At 26.9% G+C, this 26,509-nt stretch overlaps 1 protein-coding gene across 1 annotated transcript in view; it reads right to left on the minus strand.

The window, feature by feature from the left end:
* Positions 1 to 3,172: 3,172 nt before the first annotated feature.
* Positions 3,173 to 26,509, minus strand: part of LOC149054464 (E3 ubiquitin-protein ligase MARCHF2-like) — a 32,851-nt gene continuing 9,514 nt past the window's right edge. The window contains exons 2-5 of the mRNA XM_089230072.1: positions 20,362 to 20,526; positions 9,363 to 9,526; positions 5,416 to 5,639; positions 3,173 to 3,508 (exon numbers count right to left, since the gene is read on the minus strand). Coding sequence (XP_089086198.1) covers positions 3,421 to 3,508; positions 5,416 to 5,639; positions 9,363 to 9,526; positions 20,362 to 20,526 — 641 coding nt within the window. The 3' untranslated portion in view covers positions 3,173 to 3,420. The remainder of the gene's footprint in view (positions 3,509 to 5,415; positions 5,640 to 9,362; positions 9,527 to 20,361; positions 20,527 to 26,509) is intronic.

The raw sequence follows: 26,509 nt of genomic DNA on the forward strand, positions 1-26,509 counted from the left end.
TTTGATTGTTTACATAAATTTGGTAAGTAAAAAGAAAAGTAAAATTTATTCAGTTTTGGAATAATATTTTCTAAAAAGGTTAAGTCTTTTTTAATTATTAATAACAAAGGCTGAATTTCATTAAAGATAAATAAGTTACAATCATTTAAACCTGTACAATACAGTAATATTTGTATTTGTGTATAATATATGATTATATTTTAATCCAACTTCGCCATTTTTAACTTCTATATAACTTAAGTCTCTAGTTTGATTTTCCTGTTGTTTGGTCAATAATAGATTTTTGTTTGCATGAGCTGGGACATTTAATTTCTAAAACTGAAGAAATTTTTCCATTTATTAATATTAAACCATCAGGGCTGGCACTAATCCAGGGTCTACAAATATGGACAACCAACCCACTTTTAATTACATCAATGTTGTACATTTCACAACGCATTAAATGCCTTGTATTCAGTTTTTAATCCATATTGTATATTACTGGCTCCTTTTCCTACAATTGCAGTTTCATTTAATAAAGATATTGCTAATTTATTTTGACATTCTTCAGACTTATTCCTTAGTGTTTTTATTTTGTGTGCTTTTAAACTTGCTGATATGCGCATCTTTCGGTTTTGATTCCAAGATAAATCAAGGGACTGACCTAATGTTTGGTTAAAAATCGATTTTATCATTGTTTCATTAACATAAATATTCTCAAAGAAGTAAGTATGCTCAGTTAATGTTAGTGGAAATGCAGAATAGAATTTTTCAAAATCTGATTGAACTTGCTTGATGATAATATTGGATAAAAAATCACTGTTACTTTCATATTTTAAGCTTTGCTCGACATGATCTATAATATTATTTAAGATATTAGAGCATTGTCTATCAATTTCAGAGCGTTTCCCTGAACACAAATTATAACTTAAACTACATGGCAATGAAAGTATATTGTGATTTTGAATGAAATCATTATGGCTCAGAATAGGAACGTCATTATTTAATTGTTTTTGAGGGAAAAGATCTGATATTTTTTTGCCTTTTTTATATAAAAGTTCATCATACTTTGCGGGTCTTCCCCATTGCTGTGGCTCATCAGTTTTTGAAGTTCCTTCTTCAGAATTAACATATATAATAAGAGCAGCTATGTGTTTACATTTGGATCCAGCCCCAGCTGGACATTGGCACACAGTATTTCTAATAGTTCTACTAGTTCTAGTACTATCTAACTATTAGAAAACAAGAGAATTTGTTATAGTACCTATTAAGTGCTATTATTTGAGAAAACAGTTATTGTAGAAAATAATACATAGGTACATAATATATGTATGTCATACATGAATATAAATCATGGATATACATTTTACCTCGAGCTGTACTTTATGTGGTTCTAAAGAAATGCTTGTCTGCCTGACAACAAAACCAGTTATTAAACAAAATCCTTCAATAGGTCTAAACTCCTGTACATCCAAGACATGATTGCTTTCATACAACTTTAAACCTTTGTTATTAGAGAATTCAAAATGTGAATTTATGCATTGAAAGCCATACTTAATTATTAAATTACTCATAATTTATTTTTATTCTTGAAATAATTAAGAAAATTTGAAGTTTGAAGTTTGAACTTTCTTTAGTTTGAATATAATCTAATTTTAAAGAAAACAATTTGTTTGGAATTCAGAAGCTATAATTAAATTTGTTGATTAAGCAGATGATTAAAAACATTTTCAATATGTATTAATTCATTAATTTAATAATTTTCAAATGTGACTACTTTTTAATAAATGCATATTCATCGGGAGTTAAAAAATATTTTACAGTTATTCACACATTTTCACACATTTTCCCATCTAACGTAATAAAAAACTTGAATTTTTTCCCCTGCACTAGTACAAGATTTAACCACTAGTCCACGTGGTTTTCGATCTCACGCACGCAGTCTATTGGTGGATTTCCACAGTACGCGTGTGCCGTGTACACGTAAAATGTTCAGCTATGTCTAACAACATGGTAAAGTGGTTCATGTGGTAACTGAACTACTGAACCCAACCAACCAATCACAGCAAAGGATTTGCGTGAACGTGTGTAGTAAAAACCCGCCTTTACCTAGTGTACAATTACTTTTAGCCTTTAGTTTAGCATTTGACTCAACAAACTATACAAATAATTGGTTACATAAAATTTTTTGAGAAATTACTTTAATTGACGATGAACAACACCATCACATTTGGTCCCTTTTTGCTATAAAGCCAGTTGTTTAGGGTCATTGACAACTTTAATTAAAATTAAATTAAATTTGCCCTTTTGATACTTGGTTTTTATACTTGTAGAACTTATTTTAAGTAAAGTCTCAAATGAGGTTGAATACTTGCTAATTTACAAAATATTTTTGGTAGTAACATTATTCACTAATAGTATACCACAAACGAAAACAATATCCAAAACTAACCAATCCATTAGGGTCAAGATATAATAACAAGGCTTTGGGTGAAAAGTTCGGTGGTGTCTGGGCATGTCTGTAATTTTTAGGATTATATTATAGGTACTTACATATTAGTTATTTCGAATTTCTAAATTATATATTTTGGAAATTTTTTGAAAATTGTAATAATGTATTAAATGATTATTATGAATCTTACAATTACCTGACATACAAAATTTTGACTTAGTTATTCTTTCTAAGTTTCTAACCTATCTGAATCTGGTCTGATTTTGTTAACTAAATTTAATTATACTTTGTTGAGTTGTGATTGGGACTTTCTGCAAACATGAATACCTATAACCTATATAATATACAAATTGTGTACAATTTACTTAGGTATAGGAAGAATAAAAAATAGGTAATATGTTTGATGCCAAAAATCACTATGCGGCAGTGTATAATTATTTCTCTTAGTTTAAAATTAATATTAATATTAAACATCACTTTCTGGTTTTAACTCACCTAAAAGTGATCTGGTACCTATGCATTTTACTATTTATGTTACAAATGCATTATGCACTTTGGCTATTTAATAATAATGAATTTGTTTTCATTACCTAGCATTATCATTTTGTTTTAAATAATATAGGTAAGTAATTTGGATTTAAAAATGCACCATGATAAACTTACATACATGATTTTATTTTTTAATAATTAATTTATTTTTTAAAATATTTAAAAATATTAAATGCAAACTATAGGTACCTAAATATTGATATAATTATTTTTATATTTCAATTCGTACATTTTGTTTTACATAATTTATCCGTAGAAAACTCAAATAGGTTAGGTTAGTTACCTAAACCTATAATGGTTATTTACCTTGGTATATAATAGTAGGTACGTATTATGTTTATATATTTTGGAATTAATTATAATTATTATTAGACAAAAATAAACAATTAAGTAACTAGCAATTAATCTTAATTTTATAAAATATAAATTAGCCAGGTTTATCAGACAGCAAACGCATTGTTGATATCATCGGATCCGTTTAAATAGTCCTTGTCCAAGCGTATCACCATGTTCATACGCTTCCATATCCTATAAATAAAAACGTGTTTCGAGGTGAATTATGGTGTAAGATATGATACAATTTTTTTTACGTTCATATGGTCTGGATTTATATGCAAATAACACGTAAATTATACACTATAGATGCATAAATATGCAAAATCTCTAATCTATCAATTAAGTTATAAGCATATTTTTATTATTGTTAATCACTGCCATGTAGCCAAATAGGTTAGAAACACTCGATCACTTGACAAAACCATGGTGGAGTTTTACAACTTTAAATTAATAACGTATAATATCACGATATTACAATTTACATGTACCTTATAACAATTTTACATAAATAATTATGATAATTGTAAATTAGGTACCTACATATTAATTCAGCCGATGTTGTGCCAATAGTTAAACTGACAACGACTGTGGGTGATTCATTGAACACAATGAACACTCAATATTTTAAAAATTATTCACGTATTGACAATCATATTTATTTTAAATATATAAGTATAAATATGTAAGTCGTTTAAAAATAAAAATTTTCTCTACAAAAAATGTTTTACTATTTTTATATTTATCGTTTCGACTTAAAAAAATTTACAAAGCAGAATTTTTTAAAGTTTTTCATTATATAAAAATGTATTTTGGTCGAGTAGATTATGAGTCATAACTTATAAGTATTAATTAAAGTTTAGCTAAACAGAGCAGAGTGGTGCGGGAGCACCTCGTCAAAATTTGGTCCACTATCGGATGGGTATGGCCGTTTTCGACCAAAAACGTACCCTTCCCTTTTCAGCCGATTCACTTTTCGACCAAAACAAAGATTTATATAATAAATTCAAAATAAAATTTAGAAAATTATTTAAAATGTAAGAATAGGTATCTTTATGTTAATATTATTTTTTGTGTTAATATATCATAATATGTAAAATATTATATAAAAAAAATGAATTAATAATATATAATTTTTGTCAATAATGCGTATAATTATAATATATAAAAAGAATTAAACAAATATAGGCATATAATTGTTGTGAAATAATGATAAATATTAGTAATAATAATTATTATTATATACTTTATGTTATATACTTGTAAGAAACTTTTAACAATTATGATTCGCATAAAATGCTTTAAAATGAATTATAGAAAAAAATTATTTATTTTATATTAATATTATACTTAATAATTATTATCAAAAAATGTATTTCATTATTTTAAATTTATTACGTACATAAATTTTTGTTTTGGTCGAAACGAACTCGCTCTATCGGACTATCCTAATCTTTAAATACTAATAAAATCATAGACCTTATAAGGTCTATGAATAAAATATAATAACTAATAAACTACTTGTCCAAAATTATTATAGATCGAAATATTTTGAATAATATTCTGCTATGAAAATAAAAAATGGCTTTTGTATTCAAAAAACTAAAAACTTAATTAACGATGATAACGATGAAAAATTGTAAAAAATATAATTTTTTTCCAAAAATGTTGGTGTTTTCTATAATAGTTCGAGTATCTTACATCAAATAAACTGCTCCATATAATATGTGCTAATAAATTCAAATATATGATGTTAAGTAATAATAAATAATAATGAAAAAGGCCCATTTAATTGGATTTAATTCAGCGCTATAGCAGTTAGCATAAGAAAAAAAAATAAGCTTATTATAAAATAGATAATTCACTATTTGTAATTAGGTACTTTTTATTCAGAAACATGCAAAAATATGCGAATACATTTTAGCATTTGAATCAACTTATCATGAGACATGTAGAGGTAGTTGTAGTTGTAGTTTTACTCTGAATTATTATAAACCATATGTATAAAAGTATGCATTTGCAAATAAATCCGGGCACCAATATTGTAGATATAGTAGGCATTATTGTATATAGATAAGTATGTGTTATTTTTGTATACTGACGATGAAAAGATTATGAGCCAAAACCACAACATGGCAGCCATGGCAAACGTTATGATGGACATGAGAAACCCGTTGGAAAATGAATTTTTATCTCTTGTGTCTAGGAAATATTCAATCGTTTTCATTCCACAGGCTATGAGCACTAAACACCATACTGACACGAAAAAGAACATGACCGTGAACTGTTGACAAAACCCTTGGCAGTTTCTTCTCTCCTGCAACCACTATGCACAAACAATAGTTTGACGATGAGCGATGTTAAGTATAACTCTTTGTATAATGATTAATGATTGTAAACAATAATAATATATAAGAGTTGTATATTATAGGTATACACTTAATGTTCTAATGGCTAATACTATAATTAGGACTAGGATTTAAATAACTTAAATCTAAAAATCTAACGCAAAAATTACCGGAAATTCAAAAAAGTACAAAAAATGCTAAACAAAAACTATTAATTTGAACTCGTAGAGTTTTATTATCGATAGCGAGTATTTATATAATAGACCATCTTTATCAAAATGGCCGTATTATTTCTGTAACGAGTGTAAATGAAAAAAAAAAAAATAACACCTATAGTTCTTATAATAAGTAAAAAAAATTAGCTTAAAGGGTGTGTAGTGGCCGGGCGGATTAAGGCGTCGGTTGGGACGCGCACCGTCACCGGTTCGAATCCCGGTCACGGGCGGCATCGCCTTCCGGGCAGTTCACTCTGTCTGGAAAAAAAGGCCGCCTCCCCCCACCCGGGCATAGCACTATAGCAGAAACCTAAGGGTGCCCATTCAAAATTCTGCCAAACATCCACGTGATCCAACCAAAAGTTCCCTCCCCCACAGTTCCACGGGCTAATGATTCTTGCTATCAATGCTTCAACTCCAATAAAAAAAAATTACTCTAAAATGCTAACAAATTACCCGAAGCTAAAAAAAAGTACAAAAAAATTTAAAATAAAAATTAGGTATTCATAAACTAAGTAGGTATACATTTGAACTTAAGAGATGACAAAATCTCATTTTGTGCTTGAAAAGCTATATCCTGTACCTACTTATATCATGAAAAAAAATCCTACACTATACTATAGCCCTAATTATAACCAATGAGTAATGACCCTGTATGATTTCAGTGTGAAACACTGAATGTCTTATATTATATAAAACAATTTAAACCATTGGCGCAATTAGGGGGGATTCGGGGTGGGGGGCTTAGCTATCCCAGTTTATTCATAACCCCATAGTTTTTAAACGAGTATGGCACAAGAAAGATTTAGTTATTTATCTATTTTATATATAGAAAGAGATATATATTGCTAATTTAATCAACACTCAGCTCATTGTTGAATGTTGATCAATTTTCAAAAAAGGATAGGCATATTACTCTAATATAAAATAATAATACTGTTAATATGTTATGAGTTATGAGTTTGTACTTAAATAATTTATCATAATGATATCCTCATTATTTTATTACTTACCTATCTATTTATTATGAGTAAGTATGCATAGCTTATTTTTACTAAATTAATAACCAGATTACTTAAAACTGTATTGTCAAAACATACCTTCCTGCCTTATTTACAAACAATTTAATATTTTGAGCTTTTGCCAAGCTTCAGATTTTTGACCCTAGTTATTGAGCCTATGACTTAAACTAGATGTTATGTCCGTCCGAAAAAAGCATGGTTTGATTAAATTTTAATACATTTTAGTTACATTTTACCGTAATAAAGTATAATCTTTAATAATATCTGTAATCGACTGTAATGGATTTGTTAAATTTTAATTCAATGATAAATCGATCATACGAAAAACGATCCTGAGCTATAGGTACCACACCGTTTATATAAATAGGTATTGTTTAAATTCATTAATTCTAACAATAAGTCTTTCAAATTTTTTTATAATGTTGTTAGACATTAGTGATACCTACAGTAGGTTTAATTAATTTCTGCTGAAACAAAAAAAAAAAATAATACAATTATTACCTATATTGTTTACCATGAAATAAAATTATTATTGCCCAACTTATAATAAGTGTTATATCGATGGACCATAGTACCTATATTATGTAAAATTGAATAGGTAATTGGTGTAAATAGCTTAAAATTAGTCTAAATATTTTGAATATGTTAATCACTATAAATAGAATAAAAAAGTGCACAAGTAGGTATCTCTTGTATACTCTGACGTGTATGGTGTATATAAGGTGTTGTGTGAGTTACCGCAGTAAATGAAGCTAAATTTGAAAATTATAATCATCATCATTGTACTACATGGTTACAAAACAATCGTTGTACGTTTTATGTTTTTCAGAAAATGTTATTATAAACATAAGATGACAATTTCATATATATACAGTTACTTACACCAAAAGCTATACTGTCAAAAGTTTTAATTTGATGAAATATTTCGATACCTAGTTGTTAATTTTTAAATTACATCAAACAAATTAAATAGATTTATTTCCATATCGTCCCTCCCAACAATTATTATGCCACTGGCAGAAAACGTGTTTAAAGTAGTGTTAAAGATTGAATAATTCTTATTGTTCTAAAATGTGACAGCAAACACACTCAAATTCAACACAACATTGTAAAATTAGCACATCATTCACAGTGGCGCTAACTCAAGTTTTTTTTGTGAAGTGAAATATAGAATTGTGGAACTACCCACCCACTCATTCACTCAGGACTTCTAATTTATATGTTATCAAGTATCAATGATTGATGCTTGATGTTAAATATCAGGTGTTCTATATATAATTATTATGTTTATAACAACGGATTTAACTTTTTAAACCCATTAACCACTCCATAGAACTCACCTATACCCACCCACTTATTTTAGAATTTTTAGAAATGAAGCAATCGCTTCACATGATATATGAGTTCGACGCCAATGGACTCATTCATCATTCTAATTAGAATCTAATATGATGTATATAGACGTACCTAGTTTCATGTATCACATGTCAGTGATATATAGATACCATTATTCATTGATATTTATTCATACTATATTTAAAATATGTCTTCGTAGTTTATTTATTGTGATTTATGATTAATTTAATTGTCAAATGATTTAATGGTAACATAGATTTTTTCATTAAAACTTAAAGATCTATTTATTTTTTTTTGTAGAAGAGTGCAATATTTTTTTTTTGTAACTATTATTTAATTTCTAGGAAGTGATAACTATAAAAAAAATAATCGTGACTTTTAATTGAAATTAAAAAAAAAAAGTGTTTATAAGAGTAAAATAACAAAAGACATTGAACAATATAGATAAAGTTAACTTCTTTCTAGTAACAAATAAATATAAATGTTCTACGGTTGTTCTATAAGTCGTAATAATAATAAATACTGGACCTTCCGGCATCCTTCACCATAATATAGATTCGACCACATTAAAACTGATATGTCTTATTGAATTATATTTATTTTTTAGTTAACAGAAATAAATATTAATTGAAATTTTCCTAAATTATTTTATAAATAATATTATCAATTGTGTAGCATAATAGAATTGAAAATTAAACGTGTAGAATGTAGATGCTCGTAGGAACAATCGTTCTATGAAAATATACCTAGGTTATAGGTACCTATATTATTACATTTATTTATGTGGAATACACTGTAAAACCATTTATTAGAGTATTAGACTAAACAAATCAATAAAAAAAAAATAGAGAGAAAGACAAAGAAAATAAAGTAATATTTTATTAGTTATAAATTAAGGGCTGCATGAATTTAAATTATCACTACATAATTATCTAACCCAATCTAACCTATTATAATATAATAATAATATCCGTTAATAATATATAATATGATTTCTTTAAATTAAATAAAGGGCCAAACTAATATTAAAATTACATATTTTATGTCTTGGTGCATATAAGATAACAGATAAGGTACCTAAATACCTATTTATAACACGCTAGTTTACCTCGTATACGGTTAAAGAACGTTCGACTGTCTTGAAAGTGTAACTGCAAATGTCGCATCTATTCGATTTTGATACGGATAGCCATTGTTCGAGGCACGTCACGTGAACGTGTGCATGAGATCCGACACAGTTGCATGGCGATACTGTGCTTTCTTTCTTGTCCTCTAAACAATATAAACATCACAATGAGCAATAATTAGTTAATAGTGCATCAAATATAATATAGGTAGCTATAATCATCTGCAGCATCACTATCGTAAAACACTTAAGAATACGTATGAAATGAAAACTGCAAATATGTCGTTTTTACTAAAAAAGGGCGCCTATACCCTATAATATAATATGAGTACCTATCTATCATGTGAATCATGGCACCTGCTTAACGCATTCGTTATTAGTTTATTATACTCATATTATGTTACTAATTATTATTAAAAAATCGAATGCAGTCATTTTAGTAGACCTATATATTATATACAGAATGATTCACATAGCATAATCACCCCTTTTTTGTTTCAATAATGCAGCTATTCAAAATCTAATTTTAAACGCATTAATGATTTGTAAAAAAGGTTCAAGTATAATAATAATTCATCCAATATTACATCTATTATATATTTTTGTTAAATAATATTTAAGGAATAATATAATCCTCAGTATAAACATTTATGTAATCGATAAAATTATACTTATTCGAATTTTGAATCAAGTACCTACCTAGGTACCTACATTAATATTTAAAAAAAAAAAAAACATCTACATAATCATTTACAATAAAAATTGGGATACCTACTTATTTGAAAATGAATATAGAAGTTTGTATTGCTACAAGATACTATAAACAGTATTTAAGTAGATAGGTAGTATGAAAAATCTTAAGAATTTGAAAATATGTTATTTAAGTGTATTTAAAAATTCTAAAAAGGCGGGTAAGTCGTGGATGTCGCTCTGCTGTACAGTAGGGTGGGTTACTGTAATGGATGGAATTAAATTTGAATCCAATGATATTATATCATTGTATACGAAAAACGATTCTGAGCGAAGACGGTTTATTTGTCTAGAATATATTATAAATTATTAAAAATTTTCAAATCTGAGATATAAAAGGAAATTTTTTTATGAATTTCTAGCATAAAATAATTTACGAATTTTCGTGATTTTTACATAATATGTTGTCAAAATTCAAAATTTTAATGCTTATAAAAAAAAAAAAAAATTGTGACTATGTATTTCTTTTATTTTTCAACTACTATTGTAAAAATATGTTAGGAGCCTTGTATTAAATTTTCAAACCTTAGAATTAAAAAGAAAAACTTTTATAAATTTCTATCTAAGATAATTTGAACAGTGCCGTAATTTTTATGTATTTAGTCAAAATTTGAACTTTAAATGCTTATAAAAAAAAATCGTGCCTACGTATTTTTAATATTTTTTAACTGCTATTGTTACAATGTGTTAGAAGCCTTGTATTAAATTTTCAAGCTTTTCTACCAAACACACATTTTCATCGATATTTATAGAAAAAAAAACTAAAAAAGTTGAAAAATTAAAATGTCAGTAAACAGCTCAAAACAAATTTAAATAATTTGAAAATTTTATCAAATATAGAAAATGCCTATATAAACATTCAGTGATAATTTCAAATATCTGCAATCATTTGTTTTAGTGTTACACCAAAATAAAGAAATCGCTAAAAGTGAAAATCCAATGTTGTAAAAATTTAAATTTCAAATGCTCATATAAATTTAATTTGAATTTCCGGTGGACTTTTTATTTGTGATAAAGATTGAAAAACTTGAATCTTGGAATCTAGGAATCTTGTATTAAATTTTCAAATCTTAGATTTAAAAATAAAATTTTTTATGAATTTCTAGCTTAAAATATTTTGTGGATTTTTGTGATTTTTACGTATTTTGTCAAAATTCAAACTTTGAATGCTTATAAAAAAAATTGTGAATATGCATTTCTTTTATTTTTCAACTGCTATTGTAACAATATGTTAAGAGCCTTGTATTAAATTTTCAAGCTTTTCTGCCTAACAAATAAATTTTATCGATATTAATTTAAAAAAAACTAATAATGATCGAAAATTTCAAATGCCTATGCATAGTTAAACTTAAGTCGAAAATTTTTGAAAATTGCATAGTAGGTAGAATATACTTATATAAACATTCGGTGAAAATTTCATGTATCTATGTTAATTTGTTTTAAAGTTACATCAAAAACCAAAATCAATTTTGTCGAAAAATGAGTGTGCGTAAAATTTCCCGTTTTCCCTAAATTTTTAGTTTGTTTTTCTCGATTATTCAGAAAAGTATTATTTTTTACTTTTGACTCTCCAAAGTACCAACTACTAACTAGATTCACTTTCTGATCGAACGAGGTACTGAAGTTAAAAATCGAAGCACTTTTACTGCCCCAAAACGTGATGACAGACACAAAAAAAAATAAATAAATAAAAACACATATCATGGTTAAAAATCAATACATTCATCGCTCCACTCAGAATCTAAAATTAAATTTTGAATAACTGCACTGTTTAAGGAATAAATGGTAGTGTGTATGCTTGGTGAATCACTGTGTAGATACTATTGTATATAAATGTATAATATACCTAGTAATATAATGGTTAAGTACAATATGAACACAACAACAAAAACAAGTGATAGTGGCCTATAATAACTGTAATACAACTGTACATAATAATAATAATTATTAGTTGAAAACATATTTTTTATTTTTTTCAGATGGCGTCTGCCAATATATATAATAGGTATATAATATAACATTATATACATTTATTCATTCAAAATGTGAAAAAGGGTAAAAAAATAATAACTAGGTACTGCATAATAATAATACATGCCAATTAAATGTGTTTTGTACGAGGCGAATGATATAATAAACAGCAATACAGCAATAATTGAATAAATAATATATTACTAAAACCTGAACAACGACATGGTTTTTTTTTGGACAGTACTAAATTGTTATAATCATAGGTACGCAGGCAGAAAAATGCAAGTCATCAATATGACAATATCCGATGATCTTTGCTGATAGGTAAAGTTACGAATAATAATCCATATATCCATATGCAGCGGCTGCCTGGGTACAGATTACTTGGTTGGTTAAATAAAAAAATGTCCCACTGTTTAGGTACAAATATAGGAATGTGTTGGGCCTTGAACATATTTGTTCAATACATTTTGAGGGAGTGCAGTCAGCGATCGCCGTTTCGCTGACTTGGCCAGGCCACAACTGACCAATGACCATACGTCTCAGTGTTGCCTATTTGCAGGGTTCGGATTTATATGCATTAAAAATCAAGAAATATCTAAATATGTCTAAAAATATCTAAAAATGTAGCGAGATGGTTCGTTTATATACACTAAAAATGATTAAATATGTTCGTAAAAAAATTTGATAGACTTATGATTTTAATTTTTAATTATTAATTATTATAATATAACAAATTACACTAGTTACCTAAATGTCTGTGATTTGTTTATTATTGCATCATTTATGATTTTATAAACAATTGTAAATTTAATACAGAAAAAAATATTATGGTATAAAACTATAAAATAATCATTGGGTAATATAGGTTGTCAGGTTGACTTTGAATTTATATTTATATATTTTATAACACCTTGAGTTGGCAATTTATATTAAAATGTTTGTTGTCTCATAAAATCACCAAAAATGCTATGTTTTTTAAGAATTTTCATCATTAACTATACTTTCATAAATAATATTTTTTGCTATCTTAAGCACTTACATAATATGTAGTACCAATTATAATAATTATATATTGACTGAAATTTGTTTGCAAAGGCATATATTACTAATATTAAATAAAGTCATAGAGATGACCTCATTTTTGGCCAGGATTGTAATTAGGAACGTTTATTGTACTTTAATTACATCATGTTTGTTTTTGTAATTAATTATTCAACATTCGTTACTATTGTTAATGTCAGGAATCGTTTATTACGATCATGTGTAATAATACAATAATTATTATTACAACGATTATAAAACCTAATTAACTTTCATGTCACATGAAAAAAAAAAAAACTAAATAATAAATGTAGAGGTTTCTTCTGTTAGGTACACATAATATTGTTTGTGCACTGTTTTCAACGATTTCATGGCACTGAAGACTTCAGGGCATTTTTTAAGTATATTTTCCGTGTCCAAATGGACACCCAGTTAAGACTAGTTGGACACCCAGTAATGAAATAATTCACCCACTGGGTGTCCTGACATCCTGTATCTAACGATTATTAGTTAGTAATATTATTAATTCTTTATTTCAGATTTAATTTTTTTAAACTTAATTATCGGAAAATAAAAATAGTTTTATTGCAAGGCAATACTGGTCACTTTAGGCGGTTATCAGACTTTTCGGTGAGCGTCCGTTCTGATTTGAAGTAATTTCATCTGTTGTGTGAAACTATTATCGATCTAATCTGTTTTAATTGTCATTATTTATTATCACATTATAAAGTTTAAAATTTGAATTACGTAGTGTAAAGAGTAAACACGTCGTAATTTTAATATTAAAATATTTAAAACTAATACATTTTGAAATTTAACAGTGGAAAAAAGAAAAAAGAATTTACTGTTTTATTTCAACAAATGAAAATGAAAGCAGGGACATCATTTGGGGGGTGGCAGGGTGTGCGGTTGCACCCCTTACTTTTAGAATGTTACAATTGGCCTGCTCCTTGCTGAAGCCTAAAATAATGCACGAGCCACGAATGCACAATTATTTATATGATTAAAATCAAATTGTAATAAATGTATGGAAATAATTGAATGCAGGATAATATACATAAACGTATGTATATCTATTTTTATATGGCCTGGTGAAATTTCAAAATGGCTTGCTTGAAACTTCGCACACCCGAAAAAAAACCTGAATGAAAGTAGCAGTAATGAGGTAAATTTTTTTTCTTAACTTGTTATGTTTTAAGATCAGTATAAAGTATAGAGTAATTCATATTAAGGTGAATACTTCACAATGTATTTATTGCATATACTTACTGTAAAAAAGTAAAATACATTTTGAAGTAGGTACCAACTGAAATATTATGACATACCTACCTATCTATTTATTTATTGAAAAAAAACAAAATGTAAAACATTATTTATGTTATGCCCAATAATTACCTTAATATATCTATACTATTATATAAAATTGTAAGGGTTTTTCTTAGACCGCGCTAACCGAGAAAACTACTGAATCGATTTGGCTGAAATTTTTTTTTGCTGAAACCCAACACTCTGCTGAAGGTTTTAGTACCACTTTTGTCAATAAAAAAAAATTATGAAGTTCATAAAAAATCAAAAACAGAATCACAGTAGTAGCACCCTCTTTGGGCCAAAAAATATACTAAATATTTTTAGTTGTTATCCAAAGAGGATGAGTTGTTCTTATATAAAATGGAAACATATGGTAAACTTATTGTATGACATGTAGTTACTATTGGTTACTGATTCATAGAAACCTAATACTATGTTTGTTTTTTTTTATATTATTATTATTATAAATGTGTCATAAATCTTTTTGTTAAATAGTTTGTGCTTAGTTTGATAAAATATACTTATTTTTACTTATCATGGCGAGAGCGTCAAGAACACGCATTGGAAGAAGAACTGCCTATGCAACTCGAATGTATAACAGAATTCAACAAGATATCACAACAGTACATTCTCAAACACTTGCACAGGAGCAACGTAACGCTTTGAGTATGAAATCAGCGTTTAATTATCAATCCGAGATTGATTATTTAAATATTAAAGCGCTTCAAATAGGACCAATGATTATATTATGTCCTAAGTGCCATGCAAAAAAATGGAAAGAAGAAACCTATAAAGTTGTTTTACACCAATTTGAGGATCTTCCAGACTTAATTAAAAGTATAATTGATAATTCTCACCCTCTATCAAAACATTTCCTTGATAATTTTAGATGGTATAATACTCTGTTCAAATTACATCGTTTGGAGCAAACGAAATAGCTGAAGAGAACTTCATGCCCAATTTTAAAATTCAGGGTCAAGTGCATCATTTAATAGGTAGTTATTATTACTCGAGATTGGAAATAATGCTAAATTTTAACAAATTTATTATATGTTAGAGTCGGATCAAATATCTATTCGAACATTATTACAAAACATTATCCAGTCAATTCGCTATGTTCGATATGTTTGCAAAAATGATTTTTGAAAGACTACACTTTATTCGTAACCATAAAAAACAACTACCTGCGGATGATTATGTTCACCTCCGAGATGATGTTAACAATGATGCAAATATTAATGCTAATACCATGGGGCAACAAGTAATTCTTCCCTCCTCTTTTACTGGCTTCCCACTTTACATGCATGAAAAAAATCAGGATGCCATGACTTATGTTCGTACATATGGCCGTCCAGATTTATTTATTACTTTCACATGCAACCCGGAATGGCCGGAAATAAAAAATGAATTATTTCAAGACCAAAAGTCGTTTGATAGACACGATAATAATCTCTAGAGTTTTTCATCTCAAACTAAAATTTTTTATCCATGTATTAAAAAATAAATGTATTTTTGGGGATGTAAATTGCTATGTTTACAGTGTTGAATGGCAAAAACGAGGTTTGCCACACTGCCACATTCTTTTGTGGTTTCAAACGAAAATTCAGCCAGATGAAATTGATAAAATTATTTATGCCCAGATACCGAACAAAGACAGAGATCTTATACTTTATGAAATAGTATGCAAGAATATGATTCATGGCCCATGCGGCGTGTTAAATATTAGATCGCCATGTAACATAATCGAATCGTGGTAAAATGAGTCGGGGTGAAAAAGTCCTAAGCCTAAAAAGTCCATATTAAAAAGGTCCAGAGTACTTATATTATATACATAACAATATTTAAAATAGTTTATTAAAAAAAAAAAATGCAATGATTATAAACTATAATTACGTACTTATTAGTATCATCTATATATATATCAAAATGGATTTCTGTCTGTTTGTCCTTTATGCATTTCTAAACGGATGAACAAATTGCGACGAAATTTGGTACAGAAATATATTAGACCTATGGGCATAAGATAGGCTAAGTTAAAAAGTGACAGACTTAAATATCATTCTATTGAATATTTGAATTGTCGGACTTTTCTCGATAAAACGAATAAATTTACATAATGATAAACTAAATTATTGATTATCAGTGTAAGTTTATTACTTAGTATATTTTAACCATTATCTATCTATATGTATAAAAAAATACTGCTAGCATGATCACAAGCAACGAATTTAATTAACAGTTTGAGACATTCAAGAGGTAGGATTTTTAACGGGCTACGAAGTGCACGGGTTCAGCTAGTTACCTTATATTACCTTAAAAATTGTAATAATTGACGTGTAACCTAGGTAATATAAAATAATATATTTTAATTAATATTTATCATATGTTTATATTATATAATTATTTTATAATTTGTTGTTTTTTTTTTTTAAATTAATAAAGGTTAGCTAATTTTTTTTTAAAGTGGACACCTAGTAAAATATCACTAAAAAATGGCCTGGAAGACTTAACATTGTTATTATGAATATTGGAGAGATTAGAATGTATACAGTAGGTAATTACCTATATTATAATATAACCGCATTCTTATTCTTTCTGTTTCAAATAATCGATTAATATAAAATGACAAATATATTTATAAAATAATTGTGTTTATAGATAACTTTTTTTGATAATTGGTTTTATTTTCGTTTATTTGATCTCGATATAAGTAAGGTGATATTATGTTTTATATTATCATGTTGTAAATTCATCAAATCAATGAGCACAATTAAATAACATAATAGTTATAATATCATTATATTCACAGAATGACAAATCATACTTGATAACTTAATTCGGTATTATTTAGTATTATATTTTGTAGCTGTTAATTTTTCGAATAAGACAAAAACACCACGCTACTCATGAACAACACGTGTTGATGCGTAATATTTATATTTTATATTTAAATTTTTTTGTCATTATAGGCAATAATTATATTAATAATACCTACCTATATTTAAATCGGGAATAAGTATATATTATTATAATAAGCTATGAGCAGAGCTCAGAAGTGTTATTTATGGGATTCAAAGCTCAAATAGGTATCCCACGTACTCATACAGATTTTTGTTCAATTATAATAAATATTTTCCCAACACAAATATTAAAATATTGATATCATAAGACATTTACTAACGATAAAATTATATATATATAAATTTCTTTTATATATTTATTGAATATTAGGTACCTATAGTAATTACTTTAATAGTATTGTTACTATCAGTGACGTACTTAGGATATTATACCGGTCTGCCTCATTTACGATGGTCACTGTGTAGAAACGCTAGCATCTTTAACCAGCTATTTAATATTTATTATAAAGTTATTACATATTTATTTAATAGTTTTATTAACTATTTATTATTTATATCACAGTTTGATACCAACATTCAATACAATTATTTATATGACATAAGTCATAACTAAATATTACTTAAATAAATTTTAAATTTTACAAACTTCAGTTTTTCAAGTAGGAACCTTATATATTTTTTATTTATAAGCAGATTTTTTTTTCGAGAACTTTTATGTATCTAAATCAAAATTCAAACTAATAGTTTTTGAGTTATGTAACCTTGTTCCTTAAGGATAATATGTCTATGGTAATAAGTGTAAGTAGATAGGGAGCTTAGATGATTTGAAAAAGTTATAAATTACAATTGATTTATTTATACCTATAAATAATTCGTAAAAATGATCCAAGTATAATAAATACTATATCTATAATTTTACATATGGTTTTTATTTTTATAAAACTATTTTTTAAAGATTATTATTCCTGTATAAACATTTTATTATATCAGAATCTACTCATTAGAATATTGATTTAGATAGGTACATCATAATTAACGAAAAAATTATCCACTTGATAATTTTCAGTAAAAAAAGAGGGTTCTAAATTAAAAAATAGAAGTTGGTACCACCACAGGATAATTAACTTAACCTAACCTTAAGATATATAAAATGTATCAGAAATTTGAAAATATGGTGTACTTGAAAATTCTAACAATCGGAATTTGAGTAAATGTACTAGTTAAGGAAAAAATGGGGGTGAGTATACTTCAAAAATCACTTTGTAGGTATCCATTATAATATACTTAAGTATATTAATATATTTTTATAGAAATCTTCTTGAATCTGTGTAAATTTTATAAATTTTTATTGCCTTGAATAATGATTATAAGTGTACATTTTTTATTTTTTTTTTTGAATAATAATGTTATGTATTTTGTCATTTTAAGGGGCCACATTTTATTTAGGAAAAAATTGTGGGTTAGCTTTAGCTAACCTCCCAAAACCTTTCATAGGTCCACCCCTGGCTTCTTTGCTTTAACTTTATTAATTATCTTAAATTATCTTACAAACTTCCGTATGCTGTCATTTTAAATTAAAAAAAATATTAACTTTATTTTTATATTTTATAATATGCATTTTTTTGCATAATTTTTATAAAATAAAAAAAAATATTTTACCAGATAATTTTATTTATGTTTTAATATTGCCTAAACGCCTAAACGATAATAATTTTTAAATCTGAAAATATTTTGATAACATTCATCATCATGCCCCAAGTAAACATATTTCTTATTAAAGTACATTAGTACTTAAGCCTATTTTAACTAGTTTAATTGAATATTAAAATATTTTAACATATTAATATATTAATGATCGTATGCGAAATTTGATAGGATAATATAGAGATCACGGTGTTCAAGTTTCAAATCAAATTTTTAAGCGAATGATAGGTTATGATATCTTAGCCTTCCCCAGTAAAGCTACCTACTTTCGGGTGGGTACATTTACCTCCAAAAATGAGATATTGTTTTCATCCAATGTGCATAAATTTTTTACCACAGAAAAAAAGGTTGGTTATGGATTTCCAACAAATATTAAATTATTTAACTGATATTTTTGCCTATTTAGCACTTTTTTATTTTTATTAAATGTAATTCGATGAAAATATAATATAATATTTATTATAAAAAAAATAACTGTTAATAATTCAAAAGTATTTTTCTTTTATTTTGATTCGTATAATTAGTATGACTAAAATATGTTTATTATATATTCTTAATTTTCTATCGGAGAAAAAAAACAAAATTAATAATTTTTTCGAGAAACATGGACACAGTGAAAAAAATGTCCACGACCTTTATTACTACTTAGAACTCAATATTAGTATACAGGGTGATTCATGGAGCGTAAAACACTCATTATTTCCAAAAGTGTAAATATTTTTGAAAGTATAATTTTTCATAGCTTCAAGTCGTTTACAAAACAACGTTTTTATTAAAAAATTATATTTTTAACATTTTTTTATCCCTATAATTTTTAAGTTTTTTACTTTTTTGAATGACAACATGTAGTTTTAATTTAATATTCCAAAACGGAATATTTTTCTAAGTATTTCGATACATAAAAATTGAATTTAGGGCAAGTAGTTTATGAGTTATAAATATTTAAAGTTTTGATGAGCGGAGTGGTGGACAAATATGTCGCAGGTTAACCCCGTACCACTCTACTCCGCTCATCTATACTTTAAATACTTATATGGCTATATCTCGTAAACTACTTGCCCTAAATTCAATTTTTATGTATCGAAATACTTAGAAAAATATTCTGTTTTGGAATATCAAATTAAAACTAAATGCTGTCATTCAAAAAAGTAAAATACTTAAAAAATTATAGTGATAAAAAAATGTTAAAAATATAATTTTTTAATAAAAACGTTGTTTTGTAAACGACTTGAAGCTATGTAAAATTACATTTTCAAAAACATTTACACTTTTTGAAATGATGAGTGTTTTACGCTTCATAAATCACCCCGTATATAGTGTAGTATCTATATGTGCATATATACCGTCATAGCAAATCCGGCACATTATTAGCTTGTCATTCTCGTCGTATTCGTCGTTGTCTTGCGTGTCTTCTCGACCATGTCTCTTATTGTCATCCGAAAACGGTTCCATCTGTACCGCCTCTTCCTCCTCCTCCTCCTCCTCCTCCTCCTCCTCCACCTGTTGAACTTTATCAACGGATAGAAAAAAAACACACATTAAATAATAATACCTTAAAACAGAGTTACGGGTACTAAGTATAATAGGTATAATAATGTTGTCTGCACCACAGGAGCCACTGCAGTGTACTTGTTGTTACAATTATTATTAATATAGACGTCTATCGAAAATTGGCAAAAATATATTTATTTTTTCTCCGCTTGAACACAACGCCGTAAAACATTATATTATTATTATTGTTACTACTATTATGTACCTATCGTGAATGTTCGATTTACCGAGAACATGATATATTTCGCGGTTGCATATATACATTATAACATGCTCATAGGAAAAATAATTCTCTGAACGCGTTTGTTGTACCATTTTAACACTTTTTTCTTTATTATTACAATTTTTTTTCTCATAACATGTTAACTTATGTTGTGCCCAGAAATTTTCATAGGGGAGGGGGAGTTTATAAATAATAATACATTTTACAATAACTTTTTGCTAATAACTAATAAAAAAATACTAAGTAATGACTCAAAACTGCTCTTATAACTAATAAGTTGTTTTCTGTAGGTAGGAAAAAAGACAATGTGGGGGATATAACCCCTAAGTCCCCCTTCTCCCCTGAGAACACCGCTGCATGTTATCATTTTATTACTATATAATACTGCAGACTGCAGAGTGCAGGTATAAGTACCTACAATGACAAGTGTATAACATGTCAAATTTTACACTAAGCAGATCACGTGTAGCTCTGTGAGTTTAAAATTTAAAGTGAATTGACTTCTTATAAAATTTAAAGGTAAGATTATTATCTTATGACAACCTCATGGGCTTTTTTATTATATTTTAATTTTTAAGCGAGGTATGAGTATTTTAAAGATGTAAAAACGATTAGTATAGTGACGATGGTACTGAATTGTAACGTATAGTGGTGTTCAAGGAATATCAAGGGATATCAAGGAATCGCTTCTATAATTAATTGTGGTGTGTCTATATGGAATGATACGTATGAAACAACTATAAAACAGAAATTATAAATGTTAAAAATCCCAAGATATCACACAAAATACTTAGGTATACAATGATACGAATATACTGCCAGTAAAAAAAAAACTATATTGGTATTTTATTAAGTTTTTGGTACTTTAGATAATTAAAATAATATTTCTTTTAAAATTGAGCAAGGATATAATACAAAACAAATATCCAACATTCAATATCTAAGTACCAACCATGCACAGAAAATTAATACACTCCACATATATATGTATATTACACTGGTAAAAATTTTACAATATACATTAGAATTAGTAATTATTGATTAAACATTAAACATATAGTAACTCTTTCAACAAGATTTAAAAAAAATTATTAAACTTTGGCCACTAGGTACAAGAACAAAATATAGACATGAATAATAACAAAATTGATCAATTATAACAGCTAATACAAAACATTTTCAGAAAATGAAATTCTTAGTATTTCAAGACGGTACACGGATACTGTATAACTAAGTAATAATTGTTTTTAATATCTACGGTATTAAAATATAATAACCAAAAAAATCAACAAATAAATCAAGGATATTATTGTTTCAAAAAAAAAAAAAAAAGAATGGTTTTGGAAAACGATTCTTAATAGTGAAATAATCAACGAAAACATAGGTACCTAGTTAAAATTGTTAAAATATAATTTACGATGATACAATTATAATATTTCACCTTAGCTGGTATGTCTTGAAACATGTTATTTGAATACGACGAGGTATGTTATAAATATACTATAGAGTTGTATCTAAGTATTTGTAGTTGAGTCTTTAATAATATTATTATATTAAAAATATAGTAAATATTAAAGAACGTATATTGTATAGGCTCAAAATTATGTTTAAAATTGAATTATCTCCTAATACTGAACAAGTATCCATGAAATTTGAATTTCACAACGTGGAAAAAATATACGCTATGTAAGAATATTATAGACTATAGTAAACAAACTACAAAGATTAAGTTTTTGTCGTTTTTATAATATTATTTTATGTTCAACACGATAATATTATTATATTTAAGTGATCTGGGAAATGATAACTTCCTATTTAATATTTATTGATAAGTTTACTGTATAATATAGCTGGCCATTGACATGACTTAACCATAACGCTATAATTATTTTAATTGCCGTTTTTATGATCCCATTATTATGCTTTACTTTGTAAACGTTCTCCACGAATATTGATTGTTTTCAAACTAATTCGTCATATAGTAATAATGATATACCTAATGTTAACCGTATATATACGATGAAAAAAATAATAGTAATAATATTGTATATTAATATTTATGGAGACGAAATTAGAGTTGTTTTATCAGTCATGAAACATGACAGAATTGATTCAAATATAAAATAAATATAACATTGTAGAATTCATATTTAATTCAAAGTAGGTGGTTTCAAATGATTTTATGTTTTTCCCTCCACGGTTATTGTTTATATTAGTTTTTTTCTTTGGTCATAAAATTAGACGTATAGGTACCGTATGGTAGGCAAAGTTGTACCTACCTATGCGTACATAGGTATCTATTTTAATATGTTCACTTTGTAGGTGATTGTTGTTAGCTGATAAATGACAAATTCATAATTTTCGCTACTTATATTATACTATATACACCTACTACTTTATATTACTACTACGCTAAATTTATGTTGTATATATAGTACAATTAATTTACATTTATCGGCTTTGATTCGTTTCTATCGACTTTTCCCTGCAGTTAGGTATTACAATACGAGCTCTTCCAAAATCAGTGAAAACCTCGAAGCTTTGAATTATGTACTATTTATACAACTGTAACGTCAGCTTTGATGGGATAAACCATTAATTTGTCGAGGTAAAAACAAAAAAAGGAACTTATGTATAATATATATCTATTTTGGGCCAAATTAAATAAGATCACTTTCGAAATCGGTGACTGCCCCAGACGTAAATCGATGATGGATTAAGTTTAAAACTACTTATATAATCTAGATGGTAATTGGTAGGTACCTACTTAGCCGGTTATAATTTCCTCAGTCTTTCGCAACAAAATTGTAAAAGTGCTATTTTAACATTGTCTCAGTGTTCCAGTATATTCCGAGTAAACTGCATGTTTGATTAATATGTTGCCACAATATAGTAAGGTACTTGAACTATTCTATTGTGGATCAAGTGGTTATTATTATTTTTTTCAAATTAATTTAAGGGTGTTGACCAATTGCCCCACACGGCTGTTATCGGGATTTTTAAAATATACCAGTTGCCCTCGACCAAATGTACCAGTTACCCTCACAGGCCTCACATGTTAATATATACACGATTACAATATAATATAGCCTTCAAAATAGGGAAGGTAAATATAAAAATAATAAATATGATTATTTATAAAAATAATATAAAATAGTATAAAACGATAGAAATAAAAGATTCATAAATAAATATAGTTATAATTAGAGCCTGGAATTATATTCTTTAAAAATAGCCGAAATAAGATGCTAATATTCTCTTAAAAAGTTCAAAATTTTCTTACAATATTCTTTAAAAATCATAATAAAATATGCTTTTTTATTAATATATTCTCAATATGCAACAAAATTAAGAAAATAATAAAAAAAACTGATATAAATAGATACAACGATACAACTGATACAAGATTGGAGCTAGACTAGAGCTAGCTATTTTTGTGTTGTAATTCCATCTTTTGTCGGGCATTGTTAGGTATCTTATAGAATAAGTCACGTATCTTATATAGGTACTACAGTGGATTGTAGCACATTACTATACGTAGAGTATAACAATCGTATCTACGATGGACGATGGTATATAAAATATATAGTATATTTTCAATATCATATAATTATCACTATTATCGGACATACCTAATATAATTTATATTATTTACGTCACTGCAACCAAAAATATCGAGCATCTATACAAATTAATCAATATATTCTCTGATATTCTTTATTATACAAAATATTCTTTTATCTTGAAATATTCTCAAATATGCAAGAAAAACTTTTGCCATTATTACACCTGTTTCATGATTCGTAAAGATTTCGAACCCTCGTCTGACTGCATAGACTCAAAAAATATATGCAAAAGAATATAATTCCGGGCTCTAGTTATAATGATAAGTGGCATATTAAATGTGATAATTTGTTTAAAATTATAGAAAATATTCATATGCTTATAATAATTACCAATAAAATAATATGAAAAAGTCAATGAAATAATAATATTATAATTATGTGGCAATTTTTAACAAAATAATATGAAAAAGTTAATAAAATAATAAATATTATAATTATGGGGCAATTTTTAACAAAATAATATGAAAAAGTTAATAAAATAATAAATATTATTATTATTTGGCATAATTTGTCAAAAAAAAAAATTAGATATAATAATTATGTAAATCGGCTATCCACTTAGACGCGCCTAAATTTACGCGTTTTTGTAAAATCCTGGCTTTGCACCTATAGTAGTAGGCTATTATTAATCATACAATTTTTATTTTATCCATAATATTTGTATAATATATTATATTTATTTTTTATTACAAAATACAATATCATAATATATAATTGCGAATATCAAAATTTGATTTTATCATTTTATACTAGGTAGGTATTTTACATTATTTTTATAAATAATTTTATTTATTATTTGTATATTTACCTCCCATATTTTACATGCTACATATTATAATCGTATATAATAATACGATTATTATATTGCCATCATATATATAATATGATGGCAACTGGTACATTTTGCTCTAGGTAGTTTGGGGGGAATTGGTATAAAAAAAGGTACTTTTGGGGGCAACTGGTACATGCCCTAATTTAAGACCCTCGATAACATAGGCCATTGGGATTCACAAAAAAACTGAAATTATCGTAAAATATAACATGAGTTTATTAAAGATGTTTTGGCTAGTTAGTCTTCTGATGAGGGCATGCTTTGAAAAATGAGATTGGCTAATTTAGTGAATTTAGCTTTTATGCTGCAATCAATCAATAAAGGTCTCATTTTTTTCGATTAGTTCGAGAAGATTGTTTGCATTCGATCCAACTTGTTTACATCAGGTTATATGAATGTGCTAATAATGACTAGTGAAATCGTTTTACTTAAATAATAACATCTAATTTGATGAATAAAGACATAATTCTGAATACTAATCATACATATTACACAGTTTACACGGATACGGAGGAAGACAGCGCCCATTAATAATATTAGAGATTTAGGGTTCGTAAAAACCAATAAATCTTTAGGCCTGGTTATATATAATCATAATAACATGCTATGTTAATACTCAAGTGAGTAGGTACAATATAATATATCTAAATATATACAAAAGAATAAATTATATTTGTAATATTATAGCAGGCATATGTGTCTACAGTCTACATTATTTATTTATACGGGGCGGGCTCAATCGCATCATACGACCATCAATAGTATTACACAGTATATCGTATATGTGGCATTAGTTATCTTTACAATCCTAAGGGTTTTTTATTTAACGTTTCTGAGCTTGGCAGCCCATAAAATATAATCATAGGTATATTTAATAATTATATTAGGCATCTACAAAGTTAATATAGATGAGTAATGATTGATAATGAATTAATGTATTTTAAAATAACGTACACATTGTACCTAACAACTACGTGGTTTGAATAAATGCAAAAAAAAAAATTAATAATGAATTAACAGCAAAATATGATTGACTGACCACCTACCATATTATATTTTAATATGTTATTATATATGGTTCGATGTTTTGTACCTACCTATTTAATATTTTACCCCATTCGATTTGGCGAGGTCTCAGATGGTGAGATTATGACTATTTGCATGTAACGAAGAATCGGGACTGTTACCATAGAGATTCGGCCACCACAGAAGTGTCAAGGTCTAGTCAAATAGATGCATATACGTGACGTGCTCTACTT

This window comes from Diuraphis noxia, unplaced genomic scaffold (assembly GCF_037042655.1).
Source record: "Diuraphis noxia isolate RWA-SAM2 unplaced genomic scaffold, SU_Dnox_SAM2 contig0006, whole genome shotgun sequence".
In the NCBI taxonomy this organism is placed as follows: domain Eukaryota; kingdom Metazoa; phylum Arthropoda; class Insecta; order Hemiptera; family Aphididae; genus Diuraphis; species Diuraphis noxia.